This window comes from Haemaphysalis longicornis, unplaced genomic scaffold, assembly GCF_048455015.1.
Source record: "Haemaphysalis longicornis isolate Haplotype H1 unplaced genomic scaffold, Haemaphysalis longicornis Haplotype H1 scaffold_3, whole genome shotgun sequence".
Taxonomy (NCBI): domain Eukaryota; kingdom Metazoa; phylum Arthropoda; class Arachnida; order Ixodida; family Ixodidae; genus Haemaphysalis; species Haemaphysalis longicornis.
In genome coordinates this window covers 34,283,499-34,310,824 of record NW_027526335.1, presented here as the reverse complement: position 1 = coordinate 34,310,824, position 27,326 = coordinate 34,283,499, and the positions used below count along the sequence as shown (strand labels likewise).

The following is a 27,326-nucleotide window of genomic DNA, read 5'->3' as shown; positions in this document are numbered from 1 at the left end:
TAGCACGATCGTGAGTTAGTAACCGACAGTCAAACGGTTTACTCACTCGGCTGGGACTGTGGGAAGGGGGATCACGCCACTTGCTCGACACAGAAGTACACGTTGCACTTGCGGGCGTCTAGTTTAACTATGCGCGTTCAGTTCGTTCGTTCTGCTTCTTCGATTTGCTTCTTCTTCGCCGTTATAAGCAACAAAGAAGGAGTAAAGGCCGTTGTGACAGCGAAGAAGAAGCAAAGCGGCTGTAATCGTGGACTTAAACCGTCGCGATGGTCGTGACGGTTGCGTACAGCTTCGCTAGCTTCGTCTTACGTGTTTGTGTTTGCTTCCTTCATTTTTGTTGCAGCTGCTGTGTCTTGCTTGAGCTCCTGATTAGGTAATCGATTCCCAAGAGGTGCTCGTTCGTTCCGTACTCATATCGAATCGTCGGAAAGCTCCTTTCGCTATATCGAATTCACTTTGAGAATCTGGGTACCGTGTACATAGTCCTCGTTGGCGTGTTTAACTGGGGCCACGTCCTTCGTTGCGTGGTATTGGTGGTTTCTAGCGATCCCGTAAATGTCCTTCTTCATTTTTCTTTGTTTCAAAGTCCTCATGCGCACTGCTTCGTACGTCTTAACTTCACTCCGCATCACTTTACGTTACGCCTACTTAGGACCTGCACTGCTTATCTTGATCGAATGAATGCCCTGACCTGCCCTGTGATGAAACGGTCGGGGGATATGGCTCACTACGGATCTATATGTGTGCTTTCTACAACCACGCTCAAAAATCTTCGTCGGTCGCGAAGGCAAGATCACGCCGGAGATCTTTTTCCTCCTCGAGCTTATGGCAAAGATTGAAATATCAGTGCGTTTCTGCACCAACGAATGTGATGTCTCCCGCATCGCGAAAGGCAAGAGGGCAGTGACCTATGCCCGTGCTTTGGCGTCGTTGCAGCTGTGTGGGGTGGCAGTACACTCTTTCACACGTCAGATAACGTCCCGTATATAGGCGGTGCGCAGTCTCAATACTGTGATATAAGCTGCTGTGGGAGACATATTCTGCGACGAAACCGCAATTGTATATAGGGGCCAGTCTGGCTTCCCGCCGGTGATCTACCGTAACCAGGCCCCCTCACAAACTTTGTGACTCGCGGTAGTATTGCTACGGGCAGTTCGCGCCCTCTACGGGATCAGATTTTTCGTGCGTCTGCGTGTCGCCCAGCACGTCCTTTGCAAAGTGCGAGGGATCTCCTCAGCACCGTCCTTTATCAGCCACGCAGACCTCGGTCGCCGTAGGTGAAGTAGATCAACGGAGAAAGCCTGGATCATAAATTCATGGCGGAATGCAATCCCAGACTGGTCAATGACCTCATCTACTACTGCATGCACACGAATATGGTGGTAGCCAGCGCTCACGGAAGTGGAGTTTGTGCTCGGTGTCGACGGGTATGGATGGATAAAGCTTATTTTTCGTCAAAAGAGGGGTGAGGGATAGTGGGTTATTGGCCACGGGGGGTGGCGACGAGACCTTGGTTTTTAGCGACTGCCAGTGCTTTTGTCATCTGCGGGCTTTGATAGAATCACTTCCAGGCTGTAAGTAATATTTTACGCGTAATAATATGCGCAAGGGCGCAGTATTTATTTCTGGATGTCTTTTTTTAAACATATTTCGTGTCGTGCGCTGCCCAGCCCACGGGGCATGTAAAGGCGCATCCTGAGCAGCCTGTGCCAGGGTTGTGGATGAGAGGGTCCCTCGACGACACGTGACGCAGGTGACGACGGTGCTCCTAAGGAGAGGTGAGCCGACTCAGGGCCCGTGGGCGGCGGGAGGCGGCAGCAGCGTGGCGGCGCAACCCGAGCTCGGCCCCGGCCCGCTCGCACGCCAGCAGCGGAGCCGCGGGCCATGGCCTCGGTGCCCGCAGTGCCCGAGTTCCGGGACGCCGACCAGTGCCGGCAACACGGACTCGAGATCATACGGCCCAAGCCGCGGCGCCTAGGCGACCTCAACCGCCCGCACGACACCAGGATGCCCGCAGAGGGGGCCTCGCTCAGGTATGCATGTATGCACACACAGCGTGCATATACCGCCGCACAACCCAGATCACGCTGCACTTCTCGGGTTTTTCTATACTGTCAAGTAACTGATAAGGTTTACTTTACACATCAAGTAACTGCTAATTTACTGTACACATCAAAGTTACTAAATCAGAATGAGAAAGACATTGCAAATCATCATTAACTCTCACTTTTAAAGTCCGTTGCCTTCCTTCTCACTTATTTGGTGGACACTAATAGGTGAGAAGGAAGAAAATAAACAAGAATTGAAGTTTTTTATTATTTTTAATCGGTTCCTGGACAAGCGATGCCTAAACAAAGCCTGAATAATCCAGAACATTCCCTAGAATCTTTCAGCCCAGAGATTCCTTCAAAGTGCGGATACAGTCGGGCAAATCAATTCTCGGGCTGTTCGTATATTGCAGTTCTTAAAGGAATTCTGAAGATGAAACCAAAGTTGACCTTAATATATAGGTGGTATTCACTGAAATGTTTAGCTGTCAATTTCTTCGCTTGACAACACTGGAAACGGCCACGGACATGGCGCAACAGAATCGACAGCTGGGCTAGTTGGTATCCGTCCACCCTAAACAGCGCTTAACAAAACAACGACGAGTCCCTTGTGTCCCTTCTTCCTCGTCGTTGTTTTGTTAAGCGCTGTTTAGGATGGACGGACATGGCGCGGCTTGTGCCACTCCGCCCGCACGCCCCAGAAGAAAAAAAAAACACCGGCGTGCGTCGTCTGCTCCGTTTCAACGCGATTCTCAACGCTGGTGTCAACAGAGATGTTATTAATCGCACTCACATTGGAGTCGGGGCATTAGTTTGCTTTCGGTGGGGTGGGGTTTGGAGCGTCCAACACACATCGTATGCTTAGCACGGACAAGTAGCGCCATCCCGCGGAGCCCGACGTAACCAGTGATGGCGCACCCACATGGTTGCCTGCATGCGTGCCTCGCCAGTGAATACGACCTATAGATTGGCATCCCCAGAAAACGAATACAGCAGTCTCTGTGTCACTACCTTGAGAATAATCGCGTAAATATTCAAAAAATGAAGTTACCAGCTGCCTAGCAGAGATGACGTTAACAGCGACTGAGCGGATGTTCCAAGACTCAAGAGTCACGTGACGAACAACAGAACCAGAAGCGCGTACAGAAACTCCCAAAGAAATACATAAAATATTTCTTTGCACGTTCACTTTCATAAGTCATAAACAATTATAAATGCACAGGAATAATTCAAGCCGTGCCGACATCCGCAAGCTTCTAAGCCGCGGTGCTGGTGGCGGTGACGATGGTTATTACACTCTGTAAACGAAAACTAGTCGGAAATGGAGTTTCTAACAAGGGATGTTTCCTAGAAACCTCCTACAGAAAAATATTGACTCCCTAGGTATGGCGTAAAAATGTGGATAAACCGCATTTTTATTCCAGTAGCCAATGAGTAGAAAATAGAAAAGAAGTAGAAAAGAAAAGTAGAAAAGAAAATGAGCAGAACTTATTTACCTCCACTTCCCTAATGGAGTTCTGTGAAGCCGCCTGTGAAGCCATCAAATAACTCCCCAGATGTGGTAATCGTGCGAAGCGAACGGGCGCCATGTTAGTCTTGTGCTCTTGCCGTGTATCAGCACTAAATGTACCAGCACTTCAACCGTGGCTTAATGCTAATTAGAATGAGTGAGCAGGACGCAACGATTGCATGCAGCTACAAAACCAATACCGTATTCATACCCGGATAGATACTTCGGCCAGCGCGATCACAGGCAGATAGCGCGGCCGTGCGTTTCAATCTGTTTACTGGGTGATAGCTGTTGCCAAACTCTGCTGCAAAATTTGCAAATTTTTTTATAGCAGAGAGACAGTCCTTGCGGTTCGGCGAAGTCTCTGTGATCCCCTTGTTTACATCATGGCGGCAAGTAGCGCGTCGGCATTCCACGGCTTCGCTCTTCTGTGGACAGTAATTTGCACCTGATAGAACAAGTTTTCTGCCCTCACGTCGCGCTGTCTGCCCGAACGAAGTTTTGCATCCAGGCCGGCGGCAGCCGAAGCTGTGTATGTGTTGTGGTCGCGTTCGCTTCGCGATGAAATTCGACGGCGTGCTGTTTGAACTGTGCTTCCTATGCGATTCAACACCGCACCGGGTATCTATAGAGTGTGCGCCAGTTTTCCTTTCAAAACCTTCTCGGCTTGTTCGCTTCCGTAAATCGCAAGACGCTTGTTCGCTACCGTAAATCCCCTTACGACGAACAGGAGGCAACCGATCGCCTGTTAATTTCGCGCTTCGGCCTCAAAGCACCTGCCGTGCCGATGTGTCTGTTCGAAACCATTTCTTGATTGCCTTGGAGTTGAATAAAATATGTGCGTCAAGCCGGGTCTTTTGATTAAGGGCGTTGTGTCCTGCAATGCTTTCATTACGGTGCTTACTTAGGTAAAATGATATTTTTGTCGTGCACGTTTTTCCTTCCATACTGACGCCAAGGGGTTTGTTAGTAGTGGTTTGGGCGCTCGTATAAAAGCTCTAGGCACTCTTCTGGCAGATGGGCTCTTCTGGCAATAGGCAACTGGCTTCGCAAAGCATTCAACAGATGGCGCAATAGGCGTTACCATATCGCGACGGAAAAAATTGGCGTTGTACGCAGTTTCAGTTAAACTAGAGTGAACTAGAATAGTTCACTCTAGAATTTTAGAATTCTAGTTCACTCTAGTTAAACTAGCAGATTGCGCCACGTTGTTAAGCCGAGTGCATCAAAGCGACTGAAACCGCACTATCCATAGCGAGAAGATGATGATAATGATGAAGTGGTGCCTTTCCCTTTGAAACGGGTGGCCGTTACAGTGACGGCCTGGCAAAAAAAAAATCAAATGAAAATCAAAAGAGCGCCCCTGTCATCGTTATGGCTGCGGTTGCGCTGTCCGCTAGACGTTTTGTAGGTAAAGTAAAAGGCCGCATGACACATTCACATTGTTTAACCACCATCTCATATCCCGTACGACACTAAGATTGACGCACAGACAGAGTGGCACGCAATGGAAATGTGGGGCGGGCAAGTTGTTTCGCCGTATGCGCCGAGTGTGGTGTGCGACCAGTGGCTCCTGCGGCCGCGATGGTTCGCTCGGTAGGTTTTAGTTTTCCTGCTAGACCACACCGCTGCCTCACTTGCTTCCGGCAACAGTTGACGTCACGCGAAACGTCATGAAATGGCGCGAGGAATGAAATGCGCTTTTCAAGTGCTAATTTCTCGGCAATTAAAGCATCTTTCGCCGCAGAATAAACGCTGACAGGGCTTCGGGGCAGTTGAACTTTCATGAGTGTCCGTTTAAGCGACATCACTCCAGGGTGCGCGATACCAACAAACGAGTATCATAAGAAACTTACACATGGCAAAAGCTATCGTGCGAACATGCAGCTGGAACAGTGAGTCTTCGGAGGATTGTGTGCGCCACTAATGATGCGCACGAACCGGCGAGGATACGGGCGGGAACGAGTGAGCCAGCAATGAACTATAATGTGACCTTTGCGGTCTCTGCAGCTGAGAGTGTGTTTAGCGCATGCATTACAAAAGGCAGCGTCACACGCACACCTCGAGTAACCACCGTGGGTTCGAGCCAGTTAAGCACGCTTGCTAGACTGAAACACCACTGAGTCAACTAATCGTCGCCTTTATTGGGCAGGTGAAGTAGGAGCGACAAAGGAACATGCCCAGGGTGCGAGGAGATATCCCACGCCAACCTCCAGTTTAGAGGTACAGCTCCCCTAATAGTTGAAAAGGGGCGAAGGAGGGCAATGCGCCAGTGAGCGCGTTGTCGTTGCCGCAAAGGCTCAGCAGCGAGGGCAAAATCCTGGATGCAGCGCGCCAGCGTCGCGTGTTAGGTACAGCCTATAAGCCTCACGCACAGCCCATTCATGGTGCCTATGTGACGGCGTCAGGGCACAAGGAGCAAGAGGCACGAGCCCGGCAGCCGGAGATGCTCGCAGATTTACCGGCACGGGCGCGAAAGAGAGAGTATCCAGGGGCATCGGTAAGTCGGTCAGGTCGCTTTGCTCCTCTTCTCTCCCAGGTGAGGTCGGCGCAACAGAGGTGCGTCCGGGCGGTAAAGAAAACGCGACGTACCTCAGGATGTCCTGGATAGCCCTCTCGACTCCCGAACTGTCTACCGCACAGGACGCGCGTTGCACGTCCCGGCGATAGAAGGGCCTATGAGGTTTGGTCAACCACCAGCAAAGTCTGAGCGGCCGCCGGGTGATAGCGTTTTATCGCGCTATGGTCGCTGGGGCCTTCCACTCGGGTAGGAATTCGGAAACTTTTGCTGTGGCGCCGGGCGAGCAGGTCAGCCGATCCCGGATATGTCGAAGTCGAAGGGGATCAAGAAATAGTTATATATTTTGATAATTCGATATATAAAATATTCCCACCTGAAGCTTATCTCAAAACTCCGCACACCACTGAGAGCTTTCCGAGATTGCGACAAGCAGCAGCTTCCCGATTTGTTGCTCAAACCAAGAAAAATATGAAACAAATCGCGCTGACCACCACACTTTATTTAACATAAAAAGTCGAAGACCTTTGCTTTCTTTATCTTCTGCGCCATGAAGTTCACCAAATTGTCTTCAAGCTTTCTAACGTCATTCAAATAAGAATGTCCGGCGGCGTAGACTGCTCCTCCACGGCCACGAGTTACGCTGAATGCTGATGCAAGCTCGGTTGCCCTAGGCGATTGGGAACGTCTGCGGCGTCGCTAATAAGACCCTCTTCTGCGATTCGCATGCGACTGATCGTTACGACTTATTGTTAGGACCGGTTTTGGCGGATCAGTCGCATGCGAATCGCATGCACCAGTCGTCCATGTGTCTCGCGCTTTACGGCGATCCCCGCTACGATCGCCGCGTCGTTGCGATCCGCCACAACCTTCACGGCGTCGTCAACACTTTTGAACTTACGCGCTGTTGTGGCACCCGGAATGGCGCGTGAGAATGCTGACATGTCGGTAATTCACTCTCGAGGTACTCAACGCCGTCGTCTTCCGTGTCCGAACACCTCGTGCGTGGAGTCGCAACGAAGCCGCTTTCCTAAACCAGCTGCAGGAGCACGCACACGACACGCTCCACAACGGCCAGGCTGGCTGCTCACGTGTCGTGCCGAAACGTCGTACTGCAAGGAATTTCGAAGGCCTCTCCAATCGACGACTTCTTTTCACTGGCCTCCACCCGTCTAATGATGTCCACCTCCGTCGCAAAATCAAATTATTCCGTTTTTTCGCGACCATGGTTCCGAAGAAACGCCGCCGCGAACAAAACAAACACGCACCACGCCGCGCCGGTCTCCATGCCAGCAGAGCCGCCGCTCGGTCACAACACCTCCTGTTGGTTTCCCCTCCCCTTCCCCTTCTGCATCTAATCACACCCTTCATTTATGTTGTCATGAGGCTCTCCCCATGCTAGCGGATCGAGCCGGTCGAGGTGTTGAAGGCCACCAAGTGACACGACGCCCGAGAAGTCCTCATCATCGCCCACTACTACATCAGGAGAAGGGAATTTGGGGCACCTGTGGCGCGGCGTTCGATATATGGAATGCGACGGTAACGAGAGTTCGACACACGCGTACAAAATTGCTACACTTTCGCATTTGATTTCAAAGGAGATGTTTGGACTGTTCGATATATGCAATAATTCGATATATCCGGGTTCGATGTATCCCGGATCAACTGCACTACTAATAACAGGCATGGAGATTGCATATCTCGCTTCTCTCGCGCTACGTTATGAAAAAAATGGAAGTACGAACATCCGCGAAATGGGACGAAAAATGGAGGTACGAAACATCCGCGAGGCATGTCCCGGATGAATTCCCCTCACCGCCTTCCTGCAGGGCCTCGCACCGAGACCTGGTGGGCGGCTCGGCTCCTTCGCTGAACAAGCTCTCCGTGCGCGACCTGTGGCCGAGCCCGTCGGGGCGCTCGTCGCACGAGGCCTCTCCGCGGCCGTGTCTCTCGGCGTCCTCGCCGGGCCCCCCGGGCTCAAACCGGGCGACGCCCGTTCGCGAGACGACTCCGGGGCTGTGCGGCGGCAACGGCGGCGGCAGCAGGGCCTCCCCCGGCTCCCTGGCGCTGTCGGCGGCCGCCACGAGGGTGTCCCCGGCGCACAACAAGCTGTCGCTGCCCGAGGCGGCCATGACGCGCGAGCAGGACGACCAGCTGCTTCACGACGAGGGCTTTTCGCCGGACCCGAACTTCTCCGTCTACCGGTGAGTGCGCCATTGTCTGTCTGTGCGTACGAAGTCGTTTGAAGAGAACCGAGGACCGGGCGCCGCGCGGCGGTACCCGCAGTATGAAACCGGTGCAACTGCACTCAGTGCGCATAACAAGGCCCGCCAACATGCAAACAAAAATGTAATGGAATGGAGGACTTTGTTCTCAACAGGAGGCGCTGTTATGGCAAAGGCGAGCAAGGGTAGGAGAAGGTGCAAAAAATAGTAATATAAGTCGCTAGAAAACGATAATGATCATGACGGATTTCTCGTCGTTTTTGTTTGTTTGTTTGTTTCTGCCGATTACCAGAACTGTACTGAAGGAGGCTGGGGCCTCTGTCAGGCTTTTGTAGCCTTTAGGACCAGCCTGCCTCCTTGTGCTTCCGAGGAAACAAAAGCGCTTTGGATCTTTGGCTCAGAAGGGCTTCGTCACAGGGACTAGTGCATTCCTAGCCTCATTCGGACTGGTCGGTGCGTATGTAATTGGTCAGACTTGACAGTGAGTGATAAATGTTGATTTAGCCGGCAGATGAAAAAAATAAACGGACAGCAGAGGAGACGTAAATGCATATGAATGTGTGAGGAGTATGAATGAGGAGTATGAAGGTGTGAGCGTAGATATGTGTGAGGAGTTTAACTTTAGGCTACGAGCAGCGCGTGTCACGACGACGTTCCGCCGCAGCGACTCTGCGTCGAACACGGACTGCGGCTCCCTGAGCAAGAGCTCGTCGGATGGCGACCCCGTGGTGTCGCGGCGCAAGCCCCTGGCGCGGCTCAAGTCACGGCGCCGGAACATCCTCAGCTTCCCGCTCAACCCCGAGGACCCGAGGCTGGGCATGCGCAGACACGACCTCTACGCTGGCGGCTCCTCGTCCGACGAGAACAGGTGAGGCCTCCCCCCGAGAACCGCGTTCTTTCTGCTGTTGCGCTTCTAGCTAGAATAAAAATTCACTCTCGCTTTTTTGGATATTGTCTATTGCAAAATACGCGCCCTCGCCAGGGCGTGAAGTTTTGCGTCGCCTAACGACGTGAGAGGTGGCTAGAGCCTTCAGGCATACTTCATACCTGCCGACATGACCAGATGACCCAATGGGAAGCTAAGTGTTCAGCCCAACGACACCGCGTGTAGTCTACACAGTACTCTACTTATTATACAAGCAAATTTAATCTAGGTGCTAAAAGCACGCACAAAGTATACGTCAAACTCTGGACAGCACTGCCTTACCGAGAGGCCCGCCAACACAGCTACAGCAAAGCTGTGTGGCGCCATGGTGGAGTCTAGCCTCCTCAGCTTAACATATGCTTCCTCCGCCAGATCGTCGGGGCACGCCAGCATGAGCGACGGTGGCCAGTCCTCGTACGCGAGTTCGACGTCCCCGCCGACGTACCTGGACTTCGCGCGGGGAACGCCTTCGGCCACGCCGTTGACCAAGTCCCTGCACAACGTGCCTGGACACCTCAAGGCCGTGCCTGAAGACGACCGGGTACCCACCAGCTCGATATCTGCCTCCCGTCTCTGCCGCCGGTCTCAGCCCTCGTCCTCGTCTTCGTCGCATGGTAAGCACGACGTTTCGGCGTTTGCAACCGCCCGCCGATACAGCACCCCCTCCGCCCCGTCTCCTCTGCAACGTTTCACTAAATGTTCGCAGACGCCTCGTTTAACGAAAATGTATAGCAAACACGAGGAACGGCGTGTACAAATATGCGCCGCGTCTAGTTGCGTACAAGTTTCCAAAACGAATTTGTTCCATACCATGTTTAATGCTCTAAAGTAAATCTGTCCTAAGTGCAATGTTGTTGTCGAAAAGACGGGGAAAACACCCGTTAGACCTTTAGACCTTATTTAGTTTGTATCCGTGTAGGAAGTACAACGAAGGCATGCGATCAAGCGAAATCGCTGCTGACCCATTTTGCCTATATGTATTTATGGAAGACTGCAACTCACTTCCCCGCATGTCATGCGAAAAGAACTTGTCTTGTGGCACCGCCTTAGTTCATCCGAGTACGTTGAGTCGCGCCGTGTGGTCCGAACACGGGCGACAAAGAGTTGGTCGCCGTTCCTGGACCCCGAATGCACGCTCTCTCGCAGGACGCCGGGGCTACCGGAGCAGTAGCGGGGGCGGCTACGAGCTGCACGACGCCTCCTCGGCGAACCTGGACGACATCCGGCTGGCGGTCGAGCAGCTGGCCGCCCGCACGCAGCAGGGGAGCTGCAGCGGCGGCGGCGGCTACTCGACCTCGACGTACTCTTCGGACGCCGAGCCCGGCGGCGGCACGGGCGTCCGGCGCCTGATGCGGCACTCGAGCCTCGAGACGATCGCCACGAACATCACGAGCGCCGAGGAGTTCGTCTGGGTGGACAACCTGCAGGCGCGCCTAGTGGAGATGCAGCGCGCGCCGTGGACTAACCACGACGTGCTGCGGGTGCTGCAGAGCGGCCGGCTGCGGGACCAGCGGCGCAAGATTTCCATGGAGGTGGTGCCGCGCCTCTCCTTCCTCCTCCAGAGGCCCCTGGTGCGCGTCGCCAGGGAGGCCCAGAGGTACGGAAAAAGGAGCCTATCTGTCGGCGCGCCTCGGCAGAGGCTTATGTGATGACCCGTTGCACAATTCCCGCGCAGCTTGTGCTGGTTGCGAGCGTCTTCAAACTCTACACAAAAGTGACAAAACTGGCGCTTTTAAGGAGTGGCTCGTTTCCTCCAGTAGCCACTGGCAGCGCCCTGCACGTCTGAGCCCCTCTTCTTCCGCCCCTTGGCCTCGCCGCAGGCTGTCCCGTCCGCTGGGCGTGTGCGGCAAGCGGCAGGTGAGCGGCGCCCTGTGCGTGGTGCTGTCGCCGGCGCTGGCCGAGAGCTGCGTGAGCGCGTGCCACCGGGCCGCCGCCATGTACACCTCGTCGTCGAGCGACCAGCTGCGGCTGGGCAAGAGCGCGCGCGCGGGCCTCCAGCTTCCCGTGGGCCGCTTCCAGCGCTGGGCGTGCGACGCGCGGCTGGCGCCCTGCGTGCACGAGTACGGCGCCCTGTACCTGACCGCGGCCGCCGAGAACCTGCTCGAGGAGCTGGTGCTGCGCTGCCTCGAGCCCGGCGCCACGCTCACGGCGGCCGCGCTCGAGGCGGCCATCGCCGGCAGCGGCGAGCTCTGGGGACTCTTCCAGCCCTTCGCGCACCTCAACGCCGGCAGGACGGCCACGGGTAGGCAATTAATGGAGGCCCTCGGGGCTCGTCTCGCCTCTTGTGCTTGCCCAGCTGATCTGCCACGGGAACAAAGTGAGAGCCGGTTGGAAGTTCCTGAGGCTGGGCCAGACGAAGCCCGCAACGGGGTTGGCGTGCGATGGCGCAGAAACTGGCCATTCGGGCTCATTCGGAGCGCCCACGCACCTCCGCCCGTGACTGGGGTCAGGAGGAGGCTGAAAGACGCCACCACCCGGCATATTCTGATGCGACCGCAGTATTAAAGCGAAAGCGCTAGACATCTATGTTTCAAGGTCGCGTTGGGAGGTGCGTGCGCCGGGAAAGGGAAACAGCTGTGCGGGAGGGCTGTGGGAGAGTTGGGGAAAGGACAACGGCGGCACGAGGGAAGGGCAAAAGGGGAACAGCAGCGCTGGGGAGAAGGAGGGAAGTGTGAGCCGTAGTGCGTAGGGGCCTTGCGGCAAAACGGGGAATCGGTGCTGGGGAAGATGGAAATGCCAGCGGCGGCGCCCGTAAAACGCACCTTGTGCACGTTGTCGCGTATGCGCTCAGAGCTTCATTCCACGTCGCTGTGGGTGACGAGCCACCAGGCCCTCCCTGCCACGGGCGGGAAGGCCAAGAATGTGCGCCACGGCGGAAGAGGTCGCGGATGAAGCTGCGGCAGCGCCCTGACGAGAGCAACGCGGAAGTTCAACGGAGAGTTCAACGACAGATCAGCAGGCGGTGCAACCGGGCTTTCGCCTTCACATTCATAGAAAGTTGCAGCCCCCGTAATATTTTTTGTGCTGGCACCCTTCCGCAGCCAGCATTACGCGTGCTTGCGATGCGTTCTAATGTTGGCTGTTAAGTGCTGAGAAGGCCCAGTAGCAGCGACGACTTCCATCCCATTATTTACCCTAGATAATTTGCGATGGCTGTTTAGAACTAATGACGTGATGCCGTCTCTTTCGCGGCATCACGGCTCTCAGAGAAAAACTTGTGTAAAAGGAGTATTCGAATTTTTTAAAACTAATTACCGGAGTTTTTTTTTTGGGGGGGGGTGGGGGGGGGGGACTATTTTAAAGATATGTGCTTTACCGAGTCTTAAAACTAAATTACGTAGAGGATGTGGTGTATCCAAGGGGGAGGGTTTTACGGAGAGGGTTGGGGGGGGGGGTTTGGGGGGGAGGCGGGGCGATCACTTTAGTCCCACGTCGATGACCTTGTAGCACTATTAAACCTTGTTCATGCTCCCCCTCCTGGCAAGGCTTCAAGGTATCCGTCCCCGTCCACCCAAGAGGTCAGTCTGGAGCCGCCTCCGATCACAAGTGCAACGAACTGCAATTTGTAACGTCGTAATTCCGTACCTTCCACGTGGTCACCGTGGTCACATAAGTAACCACAGCCCGATAGGCTTGCGCTGCTCTCCTTAACCTCCGTGTCGAGGTTATAAAAGTTTAGCGGGCGATTTCTTGTCTTGGCAACACTGAAAACCGCCATGACAGTGACCGCCGTGTCTGCGACTCTGCGCATGCGTTCGCATCTCGCAGATTAGAAAACTGGGGCCGGCGTCCGGCGCCTGCGCCGTTTTAGGTGCGGAGTACCTTAGGACTGCACAGTGTCCGTCCGCGTCCGTGCGCATAGCATTTACAGTCGCAAAAAAATCACACAGGCACCGGCAGGATTCGAGCCTGTCTGGTACACCAGACAGAGTTCGTGTCAGTCGTCTTAGCCATTCGGCTACGACCCTAGAGTCCAACGGCATACTCCCTCGCCTGTAACGGTCCGTGCGCACACCACCATCAAGCGAAAATGAAGCTAAATTCGATTTGAGCCGTGAGTTGCAGTTTCATTTAGGGAATAATCAAGGTGCAACTCACGGCTCAAACCGAGTAATGTTCGGGACGCAAATCGGATGTCACTCGGGACGCAACTTGGATGTCATTTCGAGTCCCCGTACTCCGCACCCTCACCATCATACACGGAGTGGAGATGCTGCCGTTTTTCACCCTATTTTCGGCCGTGGCGTCAGCAGATACGAATTATCGCAGTGACACTGGTGACATCTTGTTGTGATGCTGTCTTGCCCTTGAGAACTCATCCGCACGGGAGAATATAGCCGCCTTTGCGAAAGAAAGCGGCACGACGCGCGTAATGCCTACGGTGCAGCGCAGTTGCCTGCGAACACGGATATCGGCCCGTTGCGCCCGCTTCTTCTCTAACAAGAAGTTAGTGAAAGCAAAATATTAACAGCAGAGCTGTTTAAGCTTGTACTCGGTCTAGTGGTGTCAGCAAAAAAAAACATAAAAAAAGGAGAGAGATAGACGCACGCGGTGCCTCCTGGCGAGTAGAGAAAGTGCGAGCAGCGCGCGTCAACCAAGAGCTGAGGGCACGCGCTAGCCTCCCAGCAGGTCTCAAGTTGTGTCGGGCTCAGCTTCCAGCAGTGTCGAAAGCTAGCCTCGCAGCCGGGCTCAACTCTACTCGGTAACGCGTGGCATAAAAGAAGGTCGACTGCTCCCCCCACCCGGGATCCGCTAACAGTGTTGGGGACTGACCGCAACGGCCTTGTAAAATCCGGCTGAACTTGGCCTCACCCCTCAAGAGTTCGCCTAGCAAAGGCATCGTGAAAGCTAACAAAACTTAGCAAAACCGGAAGAAGCTGTGTCGACGCTGTTTCTCCAGTCTTGCACTACAGTGCAAGATGCGCCATTTTTTTTCTTTTTCATTTCATAAGTGGTTCAATGAGGTGCCTGCAAGTCACACTGTGCACTATGCGGTCAAAACGTGCGCACAATGGAGGAAAATATGCAGGCGTCTGCAGCCGTGAACGGACCGTATATATAAGGGTATGGGCCCGTAAGGGCACATTCCCACTTGCGACTCGGCACAACGCGCGACGTCGCAAAGCGATGAGCCGGCCGTCGCTTTGCGACGGCGGAGCCGACCGCTCGTCGCGCGACGGCATCGCAAAACCGGATAGCCAATCATGGCCGCAAAGTGGGCTGACGTAGTCGGCTGCCCGAAACGAAATGTTTAAAGGCACATTCCCACTGGCGATGCGCCTCGTCGCGCGACGAAAAGCGACGTCGCAAAGCGACGAGCCGGCCGTCGCTTTTCGGAGTTTTGCGACGGCGGAGCAGATCGCTCTAGGTCCGAATTCCCTCGTCGCGCGACGGCCCCGCAAAACCGGTAAGCCAATCATGGCCGCGGAGTAGGCTGACGTAGCCGGAAACGAAACGTTTCTTTACATCCGGTATGCAAACGCTGCGGGCGGGCGGGCGAGCGCCGCCACCGCCGCTGGCTCGCTCGGCCAGGCGCTTGGCCCGCTATCGTTGTACCCGCCCGGGTCGGGCCGGCAAGCAACTTCCCGTGTGCATCGGTTCTTTGGTCAGTGGCTTCAGCGTACGCGTGCACTAATCAACGAATAGCGTGAAACTCATCAGTGTGGAGAAGCGTGTATGGATTGTAAATAGAGCTAGGTGGACAGCGAGACGGTAGGTTGACTTGCAGTGCTTGCAGCCTCTTCGTCTATCGGCGACTGGTAAACACGCGTAGAGTTCGGAGGCGTCAGAACGTTGCGCCTGTGAAAAGAAGCGACATTTGTGGGCCGTGATGCGGGTGTTGTGGCGTGAAAGCAAGCGTGTGCATTTCTTCGTGCAATAATATGTTGAAAAGAGCCTTCGTGAGTTTGTTATTTTCTGCTCCTCCCGCAACCCGCAAATGCTTTCGGCATTGCTCCAGGTTAGTAGCATGTGTTTTAGTTTGATTTCTACCTGCTTTTGTCGCGTATTCTTTGACTTCGAATGGTTGACGCACCAACGAGGTCGTATGTACAAGTCGGGAAGCAGCTGCGCTGAACGCAGTCGCATCATCGCTCATCGCAAGTGCGAACACCACCTCAAGGCCTCATCGCGCGACTCGCGCCGTCGCGCGACGAGACAAATCGCCAGTGGGAATGTGCCTTTATACCCGGCATTGCAAACGGTGGCGAACCGCCGCCGGGCCCTGGCCGGGCCCGAAACAACAACATCGGGCCAGCAAGCGACTTCCCGTGCTCTTCGGTTTTTTGGTCAGTGGCTTCAGCGAATGCGCACGTGTACGAATCAACGAACAGCATGCGACTCATCAGTCCGAAGACACCATTTGAGTGCAAATGGTGGAAGCACAGAGGAAGTTGAGCAGGTAGGGTAACAGCTCCGCTAAACGCAGTCGCATCATCGCTCGTCGCGAGTGTGAACACCGCCTGATCGCGCGACGTGCCCGAGCCGCAAGTGGGAATGTGCCTTAAAGCTCCCGGGGCGTCTTCCGTCGCTGCGGGTAGCAGCTCAACACTTGAGCTAGGTCTAAAACACTACGCCCGGCTGTAAGGTCGCCTTGCCATCTCGACACCCTTTTTAGGGTTGTGCTCGGACGCGGGCGCGGTGGGCACACAGAACAGGGAGATGTTCGGCCGGATTGCCGCTTGCGACACCGTCACTACAGAAGCCAGTGACACGCACGGCTAGGCGAAGGAGCGTCCCCCCCCCCCCCCCCCCACCACTCCCCTCCCCCTAGGGGGAGCGTGCGCCGTGACGCGCCAACGCGACGCTGCGGGCGATAGCCGCGTAGCGCGTGCGCGGACGTCGCCCTGGCTGGCGCCAAGCGTAAGAGCTGAGCGCCAAGCAGGGGTCTCGCTGCTGCGGAAGTGCACGAATCACTGTAATTTGCGCCTCCGTCCGAGATGCATCACCCCGGCGGCGCCAGCATCGTCCGGCACGGATCGCAGGCGCGACCAGACTTCGCCGCACACAGCTCGGGGGGAGGAGCTGGAGGTGGACGGATTTGCTTAGTGCCTCGAGTTTAAACCGCTGCACTCGTAAAAATTTATCTCTTTCTTTCCCTGGAGGTCACATCTTCTTCGTACCTACGGGCCAGTAAAAAAAGAAGTGCGACGGGGGGGGGGGGGGTTGAAGGTTGGGGGGAAGGTGTGGGGGGGGGGGGGGGGAGGGGGGGAAGTAACGTAACGGGGACTAGAATGCCATCGGCGTACGAGTGAGTTGGCCCAGTCCGATGAATGATACGTGTGCCTGTTTCGGAACTATTTCTTCTGAAGTGATAAAAAAACAAGTGTTACTTGTCCTGAACGCAAGCCGGGGCATGTTCCCGTTTCCGAACACACGCGTACTTCCTTACGTTTTCTCCTCTGCCTGTTTACGGCAGTAGCTTCATTCACTGCTAATAGTAAGTTAGACGAGCAATTACGAAAAACAGCGACCAAGTTTACACGTTATTTATACTGGGGGCTGTCGACTCTTTTGTTCCTTAGATTAGACCGAAACAATGAGGTTACTATCGCGCTAGATGTCACCTGCAACTTTTTTCTCATCAACTTGTCGCCTCAGCTGACAGAAGACCTTTTCTACAGCACTTTGCAATGATTTTCAAATAGAAAACTTTAAAACCGCATGGAAAATCTCTGGGACATAACGGACAGTGGTGTTCACGGCTGTGCCCCCGAGGCCTCTCAGTATTCGTCGCATCGCGCGTGCGGTGAACGCCGCATGCATGCAGCGGGATTGAAGTCAGCGTCCCGCTAGCAGATTCAGTGTATCTCTTCGCGGTGTAGAAGCTCGCCGCCTTCGTCGATCGCGTCGTTACTCATGTCGTCCTCTTGGATTAATTACCAAGTCTTTCTTTTTCTTTTTTTGTTTTGTTTATACGCGGGGAACGCGCTCGGACGACGCCTTTCGTATCCTGCGCCGCAGCTTTTTTAGTTGACGTTTCCACTCACGGCACGTACCGTCGGTGATAGCTAAGCGAAAAATAAACGAAAAAGATCGACGAACTCGGTTTCGTCGTCGCCCTTCTGACACGCCCGCTGCCCTCACCTTCCGATACGCAGGGTCGACCGCCGGCAACACGAGTGCGGTGGTCGTATGCAGTTCCCTCTCGGATGAACGGAAAGAAAAGCAAGTCTAAATCCGCGCCGCAGATTGTATACGTTCTCTAGGCTGGCCTCTTCTGTGCGAGCGCCGATGTTTACGACCGAAGTCCCCGCACCGCCGACTGCATGCTCCAGTAATCTTCACGGCCAACGCGGAGATCGGACGGCCACTCTCTTCGCCGCATTTCTTGCATGAAACGCCCAGTGCCTATGTACAGGTGTTGTTCTTGTATTTTGTTTACCTCTAGCCGATCCTCGTTAGTCGTTTATCTGGCTTTGATACATTATCTCAGCCCCGCGAGCGTTCGGCTGTCGCCCGAACACGCTGCGCGCGCGCGCCCTTTTCTGGATGTGATCGAACTGGTTTCGGCACTGAAGAAGCGCTTCGTTTTCGGAACTCTCCCATGGCCCGATACCCTCCGAGCGTGAACATGCGTACACGCTGGGCGATTTGTATTTTCGCGTCGCGGTGCGCGTCTGCCTTATCAGCGCGCGCTCTCCGCGAGAAAAAGTGCGCTGCTTCGGACTGAAAGCGCCGTCTCGATTTTCGATGCGAATAGCGTTTCCCGCGCGGGGAGACTTCATTGGTCGTTCATGTCGAACAGAGAATTACTACGAGCGCGCGATTACATTCGCCGGTCGAGATGTCGCCCTGGCCAGCGATTACCCTCTCGTCGGGCTCCTTCCGCGTGCAGACGAGTAAAATTTGCGTGGGGTGCCGAGTCGGCGAACTGCGTCCATTTCTTTCAACTGCAGCTGCGCGCTTCGTTGAAAACCACCTGCAGTCATGATGACAGCTGGGGGCGGCCTGCTGGGAAACAACCTCTCAGGCGCACTGAAGGGAAGTACTGCAAACCCTCGCTACAACGAAATCGCTATACTCGAATTCTCCCTTTGGCATGAGTTTTTACGGTCCTACTGCAGTGTAGGGGAACGTCGCCGCCAGAAAAGTTCGCGCGGCGGCGAAGCGGCGAACCGAAGGAACCCATTTCCCCTCCATGGCGTGTACAGACCGCTGGCCGCTTTCGACGCCTTTGAAAGTAAAGGAGTTGGATAAACGTACGCTTGGCCAGGGGGTCGAACCGGAACCGGAACCGGAACCGAACCGAAAACCGGAACCGAACCCGAATTTTCACCCGGAACCGGAGCTGTTCGAACCGGAACCGTATTTTTTCTGCCATTTTGGAACTGAACCCGAACCGGAACGAATTGAAGGAACCGTTCCGAACCGGTTCCGGGGCGTCAAAACTGTAATTTCTAGTTTTCGATTATGGTGCCACCTTGTGTTTGAAGATATTTTTACCACTCGCCCGACAGCACAACAAAATATTTTGCATAGTCTGCAGTGGCACAATAACCCGCCAGGTTCTCTGCTTATTATTAGTCTCATTTAATGTAAAGTTGACCGTATATGCTATCAGTTTGCTTTAGATACTGCTTATCACCCTAAGTTTGGTTTTTCATTCAGAAAAAGTTAAGCTAGAACGTATATTCCGAAGGAGCACATCATGGATTGTTCCTCATGATTTCTATCGGCATGGCGTTTAATATTGTGTAAACTTGTTAATGTGTTGTTAATTTGAGTGCATTCCTGCCCCGCTGTGAAGGCATTCAGGAATATTATCAACAATAAATCAATATCTTCCATTCATTCTAGTTTGAATAGGCAATTTTATAAAAACAGCGGTGAGACAAACACTCCCAGTTCTTTAGTCATCGGTACCTTTTCTTGTACAGTGCCGTTGTGTACCTTCTACTCTCCGAGAGCATGAGAACTCAAAAAAAAAAAAATTGGAGGGCTTTTTAATTTCCACTTTCAAAGTAGATGCGACCGAATTTCTGTATTATCTTGAGTCTGCTCTACCTAAAGTTAAGGGTATCATGAAAAAAGTCGAATAATGCGGATTACCAGGTAGACTGGAGTGGATTTGTGAGATGAGTGGATGAGCTAGTGAGAATTAGTGGGATTTGTGTGTTGATTAATTTGGATTAGAGGAATTAGAGGGTCGGTTAAGGTGGACTAGAGGGTCGTACCAACCACGATCCCTTTGTGGTCCTTGGTATTTGTAAATATTGCGGCAGTCTCCTTCTCGACCAATCAGAAAATTTAGTTTCACAGAAAATAGCCGGAAATTTGTGTGACGACCACCTGAATGCTATAAAATGCCTTTCTTTAAGCACGTTTTGCGCTGTTACATTGTTTCTAGTGTAAGAGTGACATCTCGAACTGAAGTTAGTAAATAATTACCTAACGCATATTTTATACTCATCTAAGGGTTTTCAAAACAAATATGCAGGGTGTTACGACGATAATTGGAAAGTTCAAAAAAATTTCGTCGGCGAATTGCTGCTCGGTTCGCGCTCGAACTTCACACAAAGGTCCCATTTTGTGATCTATTTTGTTTGGCACCGGGAACAACGACGGCACTTGCCTGCTTATTGCGAAAATAAGTAAAAACGGTTTTCGCCTATGGGAAAATGGCGGCCGAGGAAAATCGCGGTCTCAGGGTCCCAAGCTGTGTCGAGTGCCTCGGACCCTGAGACACCAAGTGGGCGGCTGCAACAAATCTACCCTAGAACCCCCCCCCCCCCAGCACCTTTAAAACCTCCACCTTTCTACGGAGGTTTGGGAGAGACCCTTGGCCAGCTCAGGCCTCGAAGATCAGCTGCGCCTGATCAAAAGTGCTGTCGACTCGGCCCGAGATCAAGGCGTCCTTGAATGAGGACGCCTCTCTGAAACTTTTCCTCGATTTAATTATTGTTCATTCTCTCTCTCTCTCTACAAGCGACCATTACCACTGCTTGCGACCTCATTAAGTTACTATCTTTCCTAGAACCCAATCGCTGCCACCTGTGGCTGAAGTGTCATTAGCAAGTTGTAATCGCTGGTCAGTGAGCCTTTATCCTTCCTTCTAACCAGCGTGTTAGCAGATGGAACGTGTGTAGAATGGCATCCCTTTCAACGCCACCTGCAATGGTTTACAGTGGAGGCTGATGCCGACGCGGGACATTTTTCGACTTCTAGCATTGCTAATGATCTCGTGTTAAAGCTAAAACGCCATTGAAACTGTGGGTAAGTAAACAGTGTAACAGACCAACCAATTAATTTTAAATGTGAAATTTTTCCCTCGCCGTGCGAAAATACGTGCGCGTGCACGCGTGCATGCGTCGACATCTAATGTTAGCAAAATAGACAGCGGGCGCACAGCCTCTCTGCTACCCAGATAAGTTTCCTGCCCCAAAAAGAGGATTCCCGCTTGCCAGTAAACTACCTGTCTGCCTGCCTGCCAGCCAGCCAGAAGATTCCGGCGAGGTTGGGGGATTTGGAGACGAGGGGCGGCCCGCCGGCTAGTGGGGTGGGGGTGGGGGGGTGGAAGGGCGCAGCCGCTCCACAGAGACCCTCGACGGTACCAAAAAAAAAAAAAACGATGTTGTACGGACGGGCAATGGACATCCTGCAGGGAGGCTGTACATTGCCAGAAGGTTCTGGCGAGAATGCCACACCAAGGAAGATGGGGAGGAGAGGGAGGAGGCACCGGGGCGCTGCCAACTGATCAGGAGGCTACAAGCTTGCCTTCCAGAAGACTGAGGCAAGGATACATCATTTGGAAACGAGGTGCGGCCCGTCACTCGTCGGCGAGGGGAGTGGATCCCAAGGCGGTACAGCGACGGCTAAGTAGAGCCACATTTTAGAGCGCAGCTTTTAAGCGCCCGCTCCTGTGGTTTCGCGTAGTCCCTTAGCGTCGCCCTCGTTGTAACCGAGAGAACGAAAAGGCCACCGAAGGCAGTATAAGCATTAAAGCGGAGGATGAAAGTACGGCGAAAGTGTGAGGGGAAGGGACATGCTCACCGGTGGCGACGCACAACGAGATAACGACAGAGTATAGCGTGCGCAGTCGTGCGTTCGCTGATGACGCGATAGGCTTGCTGAGACGCAGCAGCTATGCGCCGCCGCCAAGGAACCTGCAGTTCGCGCCGCACTCAAATTTCGGATTAGCGAGTATCGTAGTTGTCAGCCATTTTTTTTGTTTCCTCAAGAAAACTACTGGATATGAAACTGCGGGTTTCTGAGCCAAGAATAAAGTTAAAATAAGTTCTACTAATAAGTGAAACCAAATAAATAAAAATAGACCTGCGGCCATAAAGACTACTGATTTCACCTGCACACACATATGCAGCCTTAAGTGTCCCAACGAACCCTTTATTTCGTTTCAGTTAGTGTTGTAATCGATGACCTATCATAGAAAACAATTTGCAGTGGATTGTACAGTTAAAGGACTCTTCAACGCTTGCTATGAACGTTTTCACTTTTTACGTCACTTCTGGAAGCACTGAGAAATCTATAGCCATTGCCAGCATGGGGCAGCACTGCGTGATTTGCACGTCGCAGTGGATACGCCTTCGTTTCTGCTTTGATTTTGCAACCTTCTTTTAAATTGTCTATCAAGTGCGTTCTTTGCTGTAATTTAGGGAAAGCCGGCAAATAGCCGCTACACCCCTGTAATGACGTAATTCCAGTGGTCTAAGAATGCTGAGACTGGGAAGAAGTGATAAATATTTTGAGCAAGTTTCCAAGTTCTCTGATTGGTATAGAGCAGTAATTTTTGGCTGAGGTACTTCGCGACCCCGTAACATAAGTACAGGATGTGATGGTTGTCTACGTTCTGCAAGCATTCAAGATTTAGAAAAAAAGTTGACAAAAGTGTTTAGGGTCCCTTTAAGTTGGCCAAAACAAAACATTTCCACTAACAAACCTACATCGTGACTCCATTTTTATACCGACGTCACAGAGAAAGGAAAACCGAGCGCACAAAAAAAAGCAAAAAAACTCATGCCTTTTTTTCCCGAACCCGTTTGAACCGGTTCGAACCGGAACGGAATGGTGCTCCGGAACAGAACCCGAACCGAACCCGAAAGGCTTGAACCCGAACCCGAACCGAACACGAAAAAATACCGGTTCGACACCCTGCGCTTGGCTCGCCGCGTCTACTCGAGCTAAAAATTGACGCAGCTTGCTCTCGTGTTGCAATGCTGGAAAAACAGCGTAGCGGGGGGTCGAACTTGCTTCTTCCTGTTTCGCTAGGCTTTGCGATGTGCTAGGCTAGGTGCTAAGGGGTGAAGCCAAGTTTAGCCGGTTTTTACAGGCCGTTCCGGCCGGTCCCCACGCTGACAGCGGATCCGAGGTGGCGAAGACAGCGGATCCCAGGTGGCCCCTGTTGATTGTGGACATGGAGGTTCAGTCAGCCGCACTGAGAGAAACCCAGCGGCGACGTGGTGGCGGGCGCCGTGTCTTCGCTCCATGTAGATCATCCCCACGAACATACGGCGTCCTGCCGCGGAAGATTTTCCGACGAGCGGATTCCGTCGTATTCTGGCCTGTACGCGAATTTTGGAGCGTGTTAGGAAACTTAAAGCGCCCTAAATTATGCACGCGCCTGTTAAGGGATAACCACGTGCAGTGACGGCGACGCGAGGAACGTCTCAATGGGTGCACTAAACACGTGGTGTGGGCGGCAGCGCCAAGCGAAAATTTTTTACACAGGCCGCCAGGAGCAGCGGCAGCGACGGGCCGTCGCTCGCTTTTGGCCGGCCAGAAACAGCCCACAAGCGAGCGACGAGGGCATAGGCGGCCGTGGATTAATTTCTTTCGCTTCTTGTTCATATTATTTGTTTGTTGTATCCATTAAGTTACGTTTTTCGCGTAGCTTGTCGCTGCATGTGGTTGCCCCATTAACGAGGTCGTTACAACGCCTGAATCTAGACGTACGGAATTTTGAATTGGGCCCTCCTGAAACGTTGAAATTATGGGAATATGAATTTTTTTACCTTTGCTGACAAACCGCTGGAATGAAAACAGGAATGTATGTCCACAACACATAAGAGGGTACAGTAATACGTTAAAAAATTTTTAATGCCAGTTTTATCTCTGTATGATTGCCAGAAAGGCCAAATCATGGTTCTTATGAATTCCGTATATACGGAATATACGAAAAACATATGGTGCAGTATTCCGCGCTCTAATTAAGACAGAAAGCACAAAAATTGTGTCAAAGGTTTCTGTTCTGACAAATCATTTGATTCGTGCTTTTTGGAAAGATTATTTCGTTAGCTACAGCCGGCGGGTGCATCATACTCTGTATGAATTCTGTATTCCCATAGTTTCGTATATATGGAATGTTTCACTAGGGCATGGTTGCCAGGTCTGGCGATTTTTCACCAAACTGGCGACGGAGAGAGAGAGAGAGAAGTGAACTTTATCGAAGTCTCCGACGGAAATTTCAGTGTGGCGACTTGCATACTTTCTGGGTCCTTTGAGCATTGGTGAATTCATATATTTCCGGGCCCTTCCGACGCCACACTTTCCACATAAAGTGTTTTATATGACCTTTCAGTGCGCTCAGCTGTCGAGACAAACTGAACAGAACAAACTTTCAGGCAGAGAATGGCAATCCGGAATAGTATATACAAATCAGTCACTCAAATACATTACCGTACAGCACAACTTACGGGCACAAATCGAAATTGGCTTGCTGTTTTTAATATCCGGAATCTGATGTCGTATGAATAGCGTCAAAGACTTCAAGCAACGCCGTTGGTTAAAGTATAATGCTTAAGTAGTTTACGAGAGCTTTAGATTTCATGCAGAGTGGGGCGAAGTGTGTATGAAAATGTATAATAGGCACAGGAATGTAAAGAGACAACGAAAGTAGTAAAAAGGTGTGCAGCGAACACGAAATTTAATTCCTTCTATCCTTTAAATGCTTTACCTAAACTTGCATATTTTAACCATATTTGTAGACAGTATTCAATCGCTGTTGCTTTATCGCACCACAGCACACTAATCAAAATTGTTGTACGATTTTCTAGTTCTCGTAATTTCTACATATTTTCTGTGAAGGTAATCAAAAGACTTATAAACTAGTATCGCCTTGCTGAAAATGGCTACTTTTCTGTCTCCTGTTCAAACATTCACTTTTTAAGTGGCGACTTTTTTGGCTACTTTCGAGAATTTAATGGCAACTTTTCCATCTAATGACCTGGCAACCCTGCACTATGGTGATTATTGTCGTATCTTACGGAAATGCGAAAATGGCACAAGACCTGCCACAGTGTTGTGCTGCTGAGCACGAGGACGCGGGTTTGATTTCGGCCGCGGCGGCCGCTTTTCTGATGGAGGTAAAAAGCAAAGACGCCCGTGTGTGCGAGATTTCTGCGCATGTAAAAGATCCCCAGGTGGTCAAAATTAACGCGGAGCCCTCCACTATGGCGCAACTCATTGCCTGCGTTGCGTCGGCGCGTTAAACCCTACAATCAATTAAAAATGGCACAAGAGAAGGCAACAGGTGGAGAACCGCCGCACGCTCATGTAACAGTGCACAAAAAAGCAGTTTATTTGCAGTTAAAAACTCATACCCCCGGTTAGTGTGCACAGGGTTGTTTGTACAAAAGCTCAGATTAAGAAGCTACCAACACGCAACCAGGAACCCCTGCCCATAAAAACTCCACACCACCCCACTCTAAAAAGTGAGGTCACGAATAGAAGTTTCCAAAACGTTACAGAACCTGTTGGTCCCCAGTTGTTGATTCTCTTGATCTCACTTCTGTAGGGCTGTCATTGACAGGGAGTTGAAGTAAATGTGGAGCACTATGCGGTGATCCCAGAGGCGTTGCCGTCGCTTTGCAAGCTGCTCACACCACCTGTGCATGGGTCCTCCCAGCTGGCAGGACGCATGACTACAGCTGATTGCTCCTGTTGCAACACTCCTTTGGAGCAGTCACCCACTCAGCTGCATTTCATGTCTGCCCATTCCTCCGAGTGAAGAGAGCTTGGACATTGCAGCTTCATGATTTGCAAGGACTTGGAGCAAAGCTGTTATACCTGGCTTGCTGGAATACAAACTTCTACGTAATCTCCTGTTTGGAATTCTGGAACCTTTGCCGCGGCCTTTTGTGCTTTGCCCAAACACGAGTACTCATTTGGCGCATAGCAGGGCAAGGCAGTGGGAAGAACTTCTTGGACGGCATGCCCACAATGTGAGGCAAGTCCTGGGCTCTCGGCAATGAAGTAGCACAACCAGGGAGACTACAGTAGTGGAATGCAAGGTTGCTTAGTACATGCCTAATGCCCTTTGATAGTCAACCGTGGATGCATCAGCCCTCCAAGACTGAGGCCCTTCAGGCTTCTATTAAACGCCTCCACCATTGGCCTGGGGGTAATACAGCCTGGGGGTAATACCTCTCCTTCCGTGAATTTTTTAAAACTTGACATTTAAAATATGTTCTTGTTCCTTAATGTAGCCTTCATGGTTGAAATTGTCAATGACTACTTCAGATGTTACTGTACTGGTGAAGTCAAACAAGAGCTATGAACTTCGGGTTGGCGTTCATAGCCAGCCTTTGCCATGGATGGGAACTCTCCAGGCGGCATGGGTGCATTAGCCAGTTTCACCAACTTGTCAGCTGCTTGGCAAATGACGTTCCACCTCTATATCATCCATTCTTGGCCACCAGAACTTCTCTCAGCTTTTCCTTTGTTCCTGGATGCCCAGCCAGCCTGGTGCTGCTGCACAGCTCTGACGAGCCCCATGTCAGCATGTCTGTACTCATGACCACCAGCAATTCTGTATTAAAAATGCAAGTTACACTGCTTTGACTGAAGCGAATCCACGCTGTGTGGCTTCATCCCAGATGAACACCTTTTTCGGGACTCTCATGATTGATGTTATCCCCATTTTAAGTTACTCTGGGCGGACGTTGCAATATCATTTATCTCTTGCACAAAGATATCTTCGTGGTGACTTAGGCGCCCTCAGTGGGCGCTCTACTGACAACAATGTAGCCTCCACAGTGCTGCATGCAGCTTGTGGTATGAACTATAGGCATCGATAGCTTACCGGTGCCGTCAGGCGCAGGGGTCCAAAGAGCGGCAAGGCCTTTCTTACCGGCGGTACATCGCGAATGACGAGGATGCTGGATGAGCAGTTTGCACCCTTGAAGCTGACGAGCTTCTGGGCGATAACGTTCACCTCACAAAGAACCCACAGTGTTTACCTCGTCGCCGTTGATGCTGTATCACAAAACAGCGGTACCCTGCGCCGAAGCGCTTTTTTTCCAGTGGCCATGGTAATGGTCATAGAGTTTTATTAATGGTGGAGGTGACTTCATTGTGTTTCATAGTAATAAGCGGCTGCACCTTTGTCGCGGGGGAACACTCCTGGGTGTATATAATCGCCGTGGCATCCTAGCCTCAAGTGTTTTATTCGTCGTCGCCCTTTCTCATTCTAACGAGCGCGTCTTCGCCTTTCCTCCAGCATCGCCTCCTGTATCCAGTCAACGCTTCGTAGGCTTTGCACGGTGAGCGGAAGAGCCGCCGCACACTTCCTCACGCGGCGGCAGAACGCTGTGGTGAAACAGCTTTGCACGTCTCATATCTGATTTGGGCACTTGCGGACGCCGATCTGCGCTTTATTTTAAACTTGGGGGCACTTGTGAAGTGTACCGCGTTGTCGCTAAACACACATGACTTTTCTTTGCGGTCGCATTTTTACTGCGGAGCTGTTACAGGCGAACTCCTCCGGTTTTTTGCAGGCGTAGGACGAGAAAAGGTGCTCCCCTCCCCCACACTTAGGCACGCTCTCCAGCTTCGACCACCTGCTAGCGTCCGGCGTTCTTATTTTTGAAAAAAGATGTCGTATATTGCCCTTGGGAAAATGTGTTTCCAGCAATGCATTTGTGTTTAGCAATGAAGCCGACCTTAGGGATATCGGTAATTGTAAGCTGGCTTTCCCACATTGTCTGTTGCACAGTGAAGTCTACTCACAAAGACAAAATAGGCGAACGCACTGGATGGAGCCACTGAAGGCGATCGGGTGTAGCGAAGCGTAAATGTGGTGCCTGTCGAGACCCCGAATACTGTTAGGCAAAAAACACAAGACTTTGGCATGGCTGCAATCCCGCTA

At 52.3% G+C, this 27,326-nt stretch overlaps 1 protein-coding gene across 1 annotated transcript in view; it reads left to right on the top strand.

The window, feature by feature from the left end:
- Nucleotides 1-27,326, top strand: part of LOC144174241 (ankyrin repeat and BTB/POZ domain-containing protein 2) — a 117,949-nt gene that overhangs the window by 75,193 nt on the left and 15,430 nt on the right. The window contains exons 2-7 of the mRNA XM_077702809.1: nucleotides 1,754-2,033; nucleotides 7,906-8,280; nucleotides 8,966-9,169; nucleotides 9,599-9,840; nucleotides 10,373-10,823; nucleotides 11,047-11,468. Of these exons, the coding sequence (XP_077558935.1) occupies nucleotides 1,885-2,033; nucleotides 7,906-8,280; nucleotides 8,966-9,169; nucleotides 9,599-9,840; nucleotides 10,373-10,823; nucleotides 11,047-11,468 (1,843 nt within the window). The 5' untranslated portion in view covers nucleotides 1,754-1,884. The remainder of the gene's footprint in view (nucleotides 1-1,753; nucleotides 2,034-7,905; nucleotides 8,281-8,965; nucleotides 9,170-9,598; nucleotides 9,841-10,372; nucleotides 10,824-11,046; nucleotides 11,469-27,326) is intronic.